The following is a 13,256-nucleotide window of genomic DNA, read 5'->3' as shown; positions in this document are numbered from 1 at the left end:
TTTCTCGCTTTTTATGTTCATGTGCTGGCCTATGAGTTATTTCCGTAAGAAAATTCAATCAATGCATCAAGTGAAATTTGCATGAAGAATGTCGGTTTCTCCATAAATCGAAGCACTTTGATAGTTGAAATTGAAAAATTTATTGAATGCAGTTGCATGGCCCTTGAGCTTTTGTCAATTAAAGCAATATCTCATATACTCGTATGTATGTATGTAATAGCAGGCGCACAGATATTCATCAATTGTAAGTAGACTCAAGTCAAAGAAGCTAGTTATGAACTAGTTCGTAACGAGTATTTAAAAGGGCCGAACTGGGCAGCCAACTTTTTTCTATAGAAAGTAAATGGTCTTGCCAGTCGCTCCTTTTCGCCAGAGTGATTGATTAGCTCGTTGAGATTCTTAGATCAGTGTGTAAGACTACTCTTCTTCTTGTTCTCTGAAGACTCAGAAAAGTAAAGAGAAACGAAATCAGATCTTCGAGTAGAAGACTTTTCAACACAGTCACTGCAGTGCATAGGGTAGAACTGACTATATACAGGTCAAAACTAGAAAAAGCCCAAATAGTTTCGAGGAGAGCCTTCTGCAAAAGTGTAGCGTTTTATAGTTTAAGCGCATTCCAGCGAGAAATCCTAATTCACTTGGTTATCTAAGTTATGCTGCTGGTGGTTGGATCTCAGCGTAGTATGGAAGTAGGCGATTAGAAACGGCTTAGCCGTAGTTCCAGTAAAATTAAATCGTTTTATTACTATGAGGTATTGAGGTATGAAATTACAGACTTTCCTTTCCCCTTTTTCGGAGGCTCACAGCTTAAACCTGTTGATAAGGTGAAACACCTGGGACTTATCCTTGATAGAAAGCTTTAATGAAGGCTAAATACTGAAAAGTGAGTAAAAAGGCATCGGTTGCCTTATACTGCTATAGAAGAAATATAGAAAAGAGGTAAGAACTTTTGCGGAAGGCGGTGTTTTGGCTTTATGAAACCATAGTCAAGCCTAAGATGCTTGAACGTGTCCAAAAGCGGCTGTCGTCGGCATCTGCGACAGTCACTCAAAAGATCAGAGAAGCTGGGTATATGAAGAAGTCCAATAAGAGTCACTCTCAAATTATCTCCTCCTTCAAGCGCATCCCTTAAAACTTGAAACACGGCGTCGTTACTCCTGGTGGCTATTTCTCCGCTCACATACTGACGAGGGATATGTGGACGGTGCGAAATCGCTGGAAAAGCGTTGCAGTGAACTTTGCTCAGATTGGACGAGGCTGTAGTGCCTTGGCTGTAGACTTACGACTTCGAAGTCCAGCTTCTTTTCCGACAGCAGGGTAATAATAGCGTTGACCTCGGAAATTGTGCGTTCAAAGTTAGTTAAGGGGTGTCTAACCGCATTAGATCATCATCATCAGACTCGTTGGAGTGCCTTGCCTAGTTGCTGGAAGGTGCTTAGCCGTTGAGAAAGTTAGGTCGGATACCATTATACCACCCACATCGCAATTGAAATGAACTGAATCTCCGTTCTCATCTTGCGTTCTACCACTGGATCCATAGATCTCGTTTACGTTTACCAGGTTTTGGTTGACGATCATCCTCCGCGCATTTGCGCAGTGTAAAACGTAGAAGATTTACTTGCTCTTGCCTGAGACCCATCTTACCACAGTCGTAGCAGATCTTTCTAGACATTGTCCAAAAACCATTCATTCTGTTAAGCAGTGTCCAGTCGGTCGCAAGCTGGCAAAGTTGTATGTAAGGAAATGAGGTGGAAGTATCTAGGCACTCTCTTCTCCACTGTCCAGCTTTGGAAAAATTAAGTCTGAAACATCTCCGCAGTCGTACCATCGGCGAACCAGCAGCCATAACCGAAACTGACATTAGCAGCCTCAACAAATTTGAGATCACCTCAAAGGGCTCCGTCGATTTATGAGGATCCTTATGACCGATTTTATTGGAGTTTTAGATACCACAACGACCGACTACAAACTAGTGAAGTGAGATCATTGTTAAGATCGACCTTTTAACCTTATTTAAATGGCTGTTCTTAATTTTTTAATGGACAATCGCGTAGATATGCTACGAGTTATCGATTGCCATATTTAGGTCAGGTATATGACAGTTTTATGCTAGTTTAAAAGATGCATCAAACTATCTGGTTAAATCTATACTTTTAGAGAAAATTTTGTGTTTTATCCCTTTGTGTGTTTCAAAAAAAAAAATGTAATGCTTTTCTGGCCAGTATGATTTTAGTCAGGAAGTCCTGTTTTATTTGAAATTTCACTGCAGAGTCCTATTTGGCATTGTTGTTCATACATTTATATGCAATATATAGATGTATATATACATATATACATAAATCATAGTCAGTTCGAATAAAATATTATGCACATAGGAAGATACAGTTGCAATATGCAAACACAACAACAAATAAAAAATACTACAGGTTCAGCATACAAAGATCTATGTTATGAAACGAGTTAGGCAGGCATTCTGCTGCGGCAAGATTACATGCACCAAATCTTCATGTACCACTTTTGTTCTACTCACAATTACAAGTTATAAATGCAAATAATAATAATTCATTGTTTTCATATTTCACCTGTTTGTCGAGCAGCACATTACTGCTGCATTGCAGAAACTCCTCGGGGCCAATTTGCTTTGCCAACTTTTTCTCCAGCCGACAGAGAATTTGTGCGTATTGTGAAGCGGTCGGGCAGTCTAATTTGTTGTGTTCAGGCTGGAAGAAAAATTTATGAAAAATATGTCAGAATTTGCTTGGATAAATATTGTACCAAAAATGCATGCAATATTATTGTAATTTGAGTTTTCATATAAAGTTGAACTTGCCTAACACAAATCACTACTTAGAGACTTCGATTATGGAAGAAAATTTGTATGGTATTTGACTTCCATTGCCTATTCAAGGGTTCGAGTTATGAGCACTTCGAGTTATATAAGTTCGAGTTATGGAGGTTCAACTATTTTGAGTTTAATTGGAAAGAGCTGGACCAATTTAAGGCATATCATTAGCAAGTTTGCAGCTAAATAGTATATTTATATTGTCAGTGAATTCCTTAATTGGCATGAGAACTGATTTGGCGGATACAATGTGGCTGAGAACTATTTTAGCAAATATTGGTGAGTATATATGTATATATCTAGTTGTGTAAATATATACATATAGCAATTCGTGCTAATCAGGCAGAGTTCCTTACTAATATGTTAAAACATGTTCAATTAGAATGGGAATTTAATTGCTCAAACCAAAAATAATATAAAGAACCCTGTTGGAAAAGGAATAGCAAGTAATAAAATTAAGCAGAGATTTTGTTTAAAATGGGCAGTGAGTATTTCGTCACCTGAAATGCAAAACAACGTATCTTCAAAAAATAGAAATTGAGTTTTTTATCGCTTATGATTCACTAGAGCTTCCGCTCTTAGATATAACCAATATATAACCAGTATACAGCCAATGTATAACCGCTTTATAACCCAAACCCAAATTTTCTTTTAGTATGAGTGGTTTTATGATATCGTTTTTTTCTTCGCCTGTAAACTTACCTGTATGAAAAGTGATGTTACGTTATTTTGTGTTTTAAGTGACGATTTGTAAGAGAAGAAGTAGCGTGGGGAAGCAGTAAATACACTTTGACACAGTTCTCTGTTGATGGGATTTAAAACATTTCAGATTTAATTTTTATTTAAACTTTAAACAATATGAGCATCCATGTAAAACTAAGGGTTAATGATTTTCAGATTTGCTTTTCTTTATTGCTCTTTATGATATGCCAGAGTTGTGTGTTTAGTGTGATATTAAGAATTAAAAATTTTAAACTCCTCCCTCTTAGTAATTGCTGAGAAAGTTGATTTAAATATTAAACTAAGGGTTAAAGATATTAATTTTTTCCTTTCTTTGGATAGCCAGCGATGGGAGATCAGTGTAAAACAAAGTTATAACAATTTTCCTCTATAGAGTTACTTAAAAATCCATAGCTTTAACACTTCTCTCTTTCAAAAGCAGATAGCACGAATATGATACCAAGGGTTAAATATATTATGTGTGTCTAGCTGTGATTTTCGAATACAAAATGCTATATATAATGTATTTTTAAAAAGTAGAAAATTTTTCATCCATAGTGCTTAAGAGTACTTTTTTATGCCATAAAAAGATAAATAGCACATATAGAAAACCAAGGGTTAAATATATTAAGTATTCCTAGTTGTATATTTCGTTTAGCAACCGCCTACATACATATGTATAATATATATTTTTTATACACAAATTTCTTACTCACCTTCTCAGTTGTACTTTGACAAGCGCGTAGATCTTCTTCATGTCTCTCCAAGTCAGTCAATTGTTTCAACAAGGCACTCAGTATTTCGGAAACTACACCTTCTAGATTTGTATTGGAACATCTGCAGGGCAAACAAAAGCACAAATATTTTATTGTATATGTGCATATATTATATATATCAGTACTATTAAATGTAAGTCCAATTAGGAATAAGTAATAAAGAGAATCTCAGAAATCACTGAATTGGTAAAAGTCAAAGGGAAAATACAAGTATAATAGATACTATAGGCTAGTTAGTCGAATAACTAAGCCATATAGGAAAATGGCAATGCATTTGAGAAGTTATAGAGACCACCGCACTGACGGCATCAAAAATTAGATGTGCTTTTGCTTTAATTTGAGTTTCTTAAACAATAACTAATATTTCTTAATTTGAGGTTAGGTTTTCGAATAATGAAATGTTAGCTTAATTCGGTCATTTTTTGAAATGTGATCGAAATGGGATTTTAATCAATTGTGGATGTATTATATTGTATTATTTATTTAAAACTATGATCCGGCCGTTGCTGTGGTATACATTTTATACTATTATTCATATAATGAACTATTCAATACAGTGAACATTTTATTTACGAATAAAGGCGAAAACGTTTTTGTCGGTATAAGAATCCAGAGTATTGTACTTGAAGTTTAATTTTGAATATGTTCATAGAAATAAATTTTATTAGAAAATATCGAATTTAAGGCTGCTTTTTCTATGCCTGGTTACCAGCCTTTCTGTTCAGTTAATAGAGGTGTCCGCTTAATAAAGCATCCATTTAATAAAGCGTTCGGAGTCCTTTTAATTTGGACTTGATTTTATCCTATTCCTATCCTATATTCTTAACTGGTTCAAACTGGACACAGTGTGTTAAATTTTACTAAAATCGGTTGAGATGTTTAGGAGTCGATAGCGGACAACACAACGTTTATATATCTATTTGGTTAGCTTTAGCTGATACGTACAACCGTTAGGTGGATAAAACTGTTATACTCTGTAGCAAAATGTTGCAAAAGTATAAAAAAGAATGGGTCGTCAACTGTGACTATTATATAGATTGGACCGTTTGATGGTTGGAAGTCTGAAATCGAGGAATTTTGCTAAAAATTATGTTTTACTACGGCAGACAGGGGACTTTTCAATTAACCTCTTATAAATAATTTTCTATTATAGAAAAAAAATTTAAATTTGGTTGAGATTAAGTTAATAGTTTCGTACTTATTTCCAGCCACAGAAAAATGAGTGAAATTGGTAATATAAAATATTCCAAAACCGTCTTATGAGAGCTGGAGATTTTGATAAGGTTTATAAAAATTAAACTGGATTTTTCGATTTTTTTTTAACTACATGACAAGTAAGATCTCTTTTTTTCTGTGTTTAACTGTTTTCTGAATAACTTAGCTCAAAAGTTTTTACGTTTGAATCAATTCCCCTTACATAAGAAACGAAGTGCTTAATGATGCAAAAAAAATTTAATCCAACAGTAATTAAAATAGAAATCAATTTCGAATAAATATATTCATGTACACTCATGTGCTGGCATAGAGAGCTTAAGTAATTTGTAGCACTTACCTGGCAACGATATGTTTAACATGGCCCATCATACGTTCGTCGCGATAATCGTAGGGGAACTTTTGCGTCCACTCGGCCAATAATGCGACTAATGATTCTAACGACTCGCTATCAGGTACCGAGGATAATAATTTGCCAAGCAGCTCATGGGGTCGTAAAAATAAACGTGACGATAATAAAAATGAGAATATAAATTCCTGCAATCAGACAAAGCGGAGAGCAAAGAAACAGTTCAAATAGCGTTACTTATATAATGAAGTGTAACAAACAACAATACTATATAAATATGTGCATGTATGTGTGTGAGCATATTTATTTAGTTGTAATGAGATACAGTAATGGAAATATATGCGATAGCAAGAAGGTTAGGTCAAGTTGGCAACACTTACAACGTTTTGGCAAGGAAGCACACGAGTTCAGTTATACTCTTACTCTGCATTTATACTTATATCTGTATATAGATATATATATACATAGATGGATGTTCGCAGACATGTGTTTGTTTGCAGCTAATGCGGTCAGTTGTTAGCCGCCAGGCTGTGCAATTACAAGTGGCGTTGCTTAAATGGCTCAAAGCGTTAAATAGGCTTAATTTATTTGTTCCCGCTACACACACACAGGCCTACAACTGCACGGACGGCTCGCGTCGTCTTGGCTTGTGCTCTCCGCTTGGCAGCAGACAGCCGCTCTGACTCTATTGGCTATTCCACTTGGTGTGTGTGTGTGTGTGAGCGCTTGTTAGGTTGGCAGTGCGAAGGCTAATCCTAGCGGATTTGTTTTGCAAGAATGAATTAATTATTTCAACACGCTTTGCGCCTAATGTTATGCCACGACATTTGTATGTGTGTGTTATTGTATATGTATATGTGTAATTGTCTATATATACATATATACAGCTGTGTTAAGTTCCGGGTGCCAATTATGCTTTTGGACTGCGGACACATTTTTTCTGCGCTTTGTGTAGCTGTTCGCTGATGTATGGCAGAAACTGGTCTACTCACTACTAAGCATTTGGCAACAAACGGTTGTAAATTACAAATGAGTGGCAAAAATATAAAAAAAAATTTAGTGTTTGAGGCAAATGGTAAAAGAAAAGTTTTCGAAAGTGAATTTCGACAGTTTTTGCGACCTACATTTTTTTAGTTGGCTTGGAAATTTCAAAAAAATGGAGACTAAGCACTAAGCGTAGGTATTATTTTGAACAAGGATAAATTATTTTTGAATGGAATTTTTAAAAACAAGAAAAAATGTTAATTAAGACTGCATTGAAGCTATAATACCCTTCACAGATGCATTTCTTATAGCATGGACGGGTATAAAAAAGTTTTTTCTTGGTTTTAATTGGTCAGTTTGTATGACAGCTATATGCTATATTAATCCGATCTGCAGAATTTTTTCGGAGAGTACAAAATTGCGTTTTTAGAATACTCCATGTCGAATTTGGTGAACATATCTGGACAAATAGGAGAGTTTTGCATACAAGAACTTGATTCCGATCGTTCAGTTTGTATGGCAGCTATGTGCTATATTTACCCGATCTTAATTTTTTCCACGGAGATTATACCCTTGACTTAAAATATAATTCATGTTGAATTTCGTGAAGATATTTGACAAATAAAAAAGTTTTCCATACAAATATATGATCTCGGTCGTTCAGTTTGTATGGAAGCTATACGCTATAGATATTCGATCTTAAAAATTTTTTCGGAGATTACATTATTGCCTTAAATGAGTATTCTTGCCGAATTTCGTAAGTATAGCTCTTCAAATAAAAAAGTTTTCCATACAAAAGCTGGATTTTGATCGATCAGTTTGTGTGGCAGCTATATGGTATAGACTTTCGATCTGAACAAAATATTCGGAGATTACACTAGTGTCTTAGAAAATTATCCATGTCGAATTTCGTGAAGATATCTTGGCAAATAGAAAAGTTTTCCATATAAAGATATGATCTTGATCGTTCAGCTCGTATGGCAGGTATATGTTATAGTTGTCTAATTTGAACAATTTCTTCGCAGATTGCACTAAAGTCCTTCGTTATTATCCTTGCGAAATTGTGTGAATATATCCTGTCAAATAATAAAGTTTTCCATACAGGCAGTTTATTCCGATCGTTCAGTTTATATGGCAGCTATATGCTATAGTGGTCTGATATTAGCGATTTCGACAAATGAGCAGCTCCTTGAGATGAAAAGAATGTATGCAAAGTTTGAATTTGATATCTCGAAAACTAAGCACTAGCTCAAGTATATAAAGACAGCCGGACTTAGCTGAATCGAGTCAAGGTGTCACGCTGCTAGTTCTGAGCCAGGAACTAAACTTGGGTTCTTAAAATAATATTTAAACCTCAAGCGCATTCAACACTCTCAAGCGAACTTTTCAATATTCCCCGCATATTTTTAATTACCCACATTTACAGTTATTTGCATGCCTTAGCAAAGTTATTGGCCGTCTCCCAACGTTGCATTTGAATAATTCATGCCCTGCTAGTATTTGCAATGAATTACTAATTACACTTTGCAGCATCAGCAGACGAGCAAATGTCAAACGTTTGTTGTTGCTGCACTTGTTGGCGGTGAGTTATGTTATTCTAGATACATACATATATATAAGGCGTTACAACGCCCACAACTAACGCCAGCTAAAGAGTATAAAAGTGGCGAGTTTAGGCAAAAGCAAAAAAAAAAAATACAAAATCGGAAGAAAAAAATTAAAAAAAGAAGAAATCTTCTTCTTTTTAAAAAAAAAAGAAATACAAAAACAAAAAAAAAAGCACGATTATCATTAAGTTGAGGAAAAAGTAGATTCTGCATTTTTCTCACATTTTTACGCGCCAACCTCTCGCATTATTCCTCACTGCTTGTGTTGCTTATGCATGTGTATGTGTGTGTGTGCCTTTTTTTGCTGTCTTCCGCTTGGCAATGTATATTGCGATAATTGCAATTTAAGGTTGGCAAGTTTCTTCAACTTCATTCATTCAGTCGGCAGCATGGACAGCGCGCCAACAATTACAACAACAACTTGCCACACTTGCGGTTGTGCATTTGTAAATTTTGGCTCTGGTTAGCGTTTCAGTATTTCGTTGTTTTTCTTATTGCCGCTCGTTTGCGCGCGGCCATTTCTAATTAGGCAAATGGCAGAAGGCCGCCGTAGGCGTCGGCAATGTTCGTGGGAAATTAAATGCTGCTGTTTTTCTGTTTTGAGTAACTGCGAAGCCAAATGTTGAAAATGATGAAGATATTGTGAGGTTATGTTTTGTGCTTGATGGTTTGATGTTTCCTGCACGCTTTGGCTCCCACTTTCTTCCGTTCGCTCATCTCGTTTAGCAATTGGAATGCTTGTCTAAAAGTTATGTTATAACAATAACAATTCAACTTTTAATTAATCCAGTTTTAATGTATCCTTCCGATTGTTTTACGCTACTCAATCAGTTGTAGTCGTGTTCTCAGCTGTTTTGTTTCACATCGTGGGTTTTTTCTTTCACTGAGTATTGCTCATAATGGTTTAATAACTAATTGCTATTCGCTAAGATCCAGAAGGTTTTGCTTTTAATTGGCGTTTTTATTAAATAACTTTTTATTTTTTATTTATTAGTTTTACTTCATTAAGGAGAGCTGATAAGCATTGGCACACAGTGAGCTTCGATTACAAAGAAGAATGAACAGCTTAACCAAAAATACGAGTATAACCTATAACTACCATATTTGTCTGTGGTTTCGTTTTATTTTCCAAAAACTCGATTAAACTAATTTTGAGTTTTTAGAAGTATTCTCTTCAGGCGAGCTTTGTATAGTCTTAAAAAGGTATATAAGTGTGAAACTATTGCAATCGGTTTAATCGTACTTGAGTAAGAAATGGTGTAGATTGGGTTAGGTTAGGTTAAGAAGAAGATTCGAGTAGAGATCGCAGTTGGACTGCTTGAAACACTGATTCATTGTGGTGTCTTCAACTCCTACATTGTTGATTATAAGAACCTCACAAGTCGACAAAGCACTTTGAGCCTTCCACAAACTCGTGGAGACGGGTAATCTCAGTTTTGGCTATGTCTTCTGCTTTGTTGAAGGTAAGACTGCCGACATGTTTCAACTTCGGTCTTCCAAGTGCTGGAAAATGCCTGAATGTTTCCACCTCACTTTGATACATACAATTTTGACAAATTGCGACCGACAAGCTTTTAGTCTTTTCGCACGAATGTCTACCGTTTAATGTCCAGTAAGGCATCCTACGAGTATAGTAAGTTGAACTTTGCCAAGGGCAAGCAGTTCAGTAGATATTCTGCCTTCTACACAAGGACCGTAAACCTGGCAGTTGCTGAAGAGCTTGTCATTGCCCAATGCTTGCTAAGTATACGCGAGCTCCATTGGTTAAGGGCTAGAACGTAAGTTGTTTGAATGGAGATGCGACTCGGTCTCGCTCCGTTATGAGCGTTGCAAGGGTGCCTCTGTGGTTGGCTCATTGGCTTTGCTGTTGCCAGAGATTCTGCTATGATTCAAGACGCAAGCGAGTCTAATGGTATAGCATGAAGCTATATCTAGTGAGGACAAACATACCTTGACTAGCTTTGAGTGCACAGTTAGCGATCTCAATGATGATCATTCATGAAGTCTACTGTCATCTTAATAATAGCCTATTCTGCTGAAGAGCACTAAAGTTGTCCCTGAGCCTAAAACTTAAACTGATAGAGATCTACTTACAGAAAGCTCTCACTCCAATTTTCGCTCTTAGCTTCGGTCCGTTCGTGAAAAGCTCACTGCGTTTCTCCTTCATCGAATCATCCCCGTCCATATGTTCCTCCTCGTCAAATATCCGCTAAAAAGTGTTACAGTGATCGGATTTATTTCAAATATACGGCGTTTCGTTCGATAATCTGTTTCCATCTAGGCGGTAGCTACTTAATAGCCCCCCGTAGAAGCATCGCTCTTTATTTGCGATGAACTCGGACAGCCACTTTTCACAAGCCTCTTTTGAGTTCAACTTTACATCAACAAGTGCTTTCGCCATGGACAGGAACAAGTGGTAATCACTTGGCGTTATGTCTGGGCTATATGGTGGATGCGATAAAACCTCCCATCCGAGCTCCCGTAGCTTATGACGAGTATCTACGAAGTGTTTGGTCTGGCGTTGTCCTGGTGGGACACTACACCCCTCCTGTTGGTCTATTCTGTACGCTTCTGGTCAATCGCCTGCTTCAAGCGGTCCAGTCGTGTGCAGCAGATGGTAGAGTTAAGCGTCAGGCCATATGGGAGCAGCTCATATTGCATAATTTTCTTCCAATCCCACAAAACACACAGCAAAATCTTCCTGGCCGTCAATCCCGGCTTGGCCAATGTTTGGGACGACTCACCGACATTCCACAACTTGATATTGTCGTATGTGATCCATTTTTAGTCGCCAGTCACCATCCGCTTCAAACATGGGTCAAATTGGTTCCGTTTTAGTAGCATATCGCAGGCGTTGATTGGGTGGCGGCACCCACACATCAAGGTTTTTTGTGAATCCAGCCTTCTGCAGATAGTTTAAAATGGTTTGGTGACTAACTCCCATCTTCTGGGCGATGTCACGAGATGCCACATACCGGGCTAACACGATGATTTTCATGATTTTATCGGTATTCGGTATCTATGGTGTCGTTTTCACTCGCTTTAAATCGACGAAACTCCTCCTCCGCAGTTCGAAGTGATAGAGTACCACCTCCAAAACAATTTCGGCATTAGTGAACTCTGTGTCTACACGTCTATAACTGTTGAACGCAATATCCAAACTAATCTTGCATAGCGTCGTTTTGTAGGTTATGTCAAGATTATTGCTAGATACCAGCTCTATAGCGCTTTATACATAGCCGCGATATTCAAAACACAAAAAGGCGGAAGGGAGATGTCTGATTTTTTTTTTATTTACGGATTTTTATACTAACGGAACACCAAAATCTCAGCCGAGGAACTTTTTTTAAGTACTGACTGAAGTTCCCAAATTTTTGTTGTCCCTCGACTTAAATATAATGTGCTACTCCATACTATAGTTGTGGTATGAAAAAGCTGCTGATGGTATTTTAAGGAAACGAAATCACTTATGCTCCATTGAAAGCTAACTGCAGACAAATTTAAATTTTAAAATACATTTACCGTTACGTTATCCCATAAATTTGTGTCTTTATCTTGATTACATGTTTTTTCTATTTTATATTTCATTTGAGATCTTCCGACAATAAAAAAACTTGACAAACTGAGCCCTTGCGGGGATCGAACCCGCGACCTTTGGATTAGAAGTCCAATGTGCTATCCACTGCACCAAAGGGCCGCTTATTATAAACACCTGGCAATAAAAACACTAAGCTTCGTTTAAATAAACATTAACGAAAAAGTAATTTTGTTGAAAACTATAAAAATTTAAGCCAAAAATAGTGCGTTCAGTCAGTCAATATTTGTCAACTCAAAATATATCAAAATGTTTAGAATAGGCAACCACGAACATAACTGATTGTATTCTCGGTTATTATAATTATTATTACAGCTGTTTCGGGCTGTATTTGCATGAGTTATGTCGCCTCCTTTATTACTTAGTAATTAAATATTTAATTGGCACTAATCAAACACTGTGACTCGGTTGTATTGTGGTCGGTTGATTTATTTGTTCAGCCGTCTGACAGCCGGCACCAATATTCAAATGTATGTGTGTCTGTGTGTGCGTGAGTGACAATGAGCGATTATTGAGTACAAGAAACATTTGATAGTTTCTCCGAAAATGCTGCAAGCGTGTGTTTGAACTTTCAAATATACATACATATGTACAAATGTAACACAAATGTTTAAGAAAATTGATTGCATGATTTCAATCAATTATCTAAAAGGGTTTCATTACAAATTCATTGAAAATTTAATTTAATTTGTACTTATGAACTCTGGTAAATATGAATGTAGATTTCGGTTTAAGCAAAGCAAATATTTGTTATGCACACACACTTGTGTAAGTACACTGATATACATTTTGTGCTATATACTCCAAATTAATTTTAATATTTATAAGAACATCTCTTGGGAGCAAGTGCAACAAACTATCATAATTTTTCTGGGTAGACTTGTGATAGGTTAGGTCATATAGTTGACTTACAATTGATGGATGTCACTGGGACAGATGTCCTTGGTGTTACGCACAAACTTGTAAAAGTGCAACACTAGATTCTCATAGGTTGACGAAGCGTTTCGAGCTCACCACAAATTTATTAAGGAGTTTATGTTCGCCAAAGATGAGTATAAGGCGGTAGTTCAAGCTAAGTCTGGAAGGAGCAGACAACAGAGGATGACAGTGACAATATGATCCCATCTTGCCTTCCGCCAAACAGATTTGGCTAATACCATCTGACAAAATA

The 13,256-nt window shown here is 36.5% G+C and overlaps 1 protein-coding gene and 1 non-coding gene across 2 annotated transcripts in view; both read right to left on the bottom strand.

The window, feature by feature from the left end:
- Nucleotides 1-13,256, bottom strand: part of LOC105231249 (uncharacterized) — a 215,760-nt gene that overhangs the window by 151,957 nt on the left and 50,547 nt on the right. The window contains exons 4-6 of the mRNA XM_049460970.1: nucleotides 5,891-6,087; nucleotides 4,279-4,399; nucleotides 2,583-2,720 (exon numbers count right to left, since the gene is read on the bottom strand). Of these exons, the coding sequence (XP_049316927.1) occupies nucleotides 2,583-2,720; nucleotides 4,279-4,399; nucleotides 5,891-6,087 (456 nt within the window). The remainder of the gene's footprint in view (nucleotides 1-2,582; nucleotides 2,721-4,278; nucleotides 4,400-5,890; nucleotides 6,088-13,256) is intronic.
- On the bottom strand, nucleotides 12,114-12,187 carry Trnar-ucu (transfer RNA arginine (anticodon UCU)). The gene has a single exon. It is a non-coding gene; the product is annotated as a tRNA-Arg (tRNA).

Source organism: Bactrocera dorsalis, chromosome 1 (genome assembly GCF_023373825.1).
Source record: "Bactrocera dorsalis isolate Fly_Bdor chromosome 1, ASM2337382v1, whole genome shotgun sequence".
Lineage (NCBI taxonomy): Eukaryota > Metazoa > Arthropoda > Insecta > Diptera > Tephritidae > Bactrocera > Bactrocera dorsalis.
This window is presented reverse-complemented; position numbering and strand designations above follow the sequence as displayed.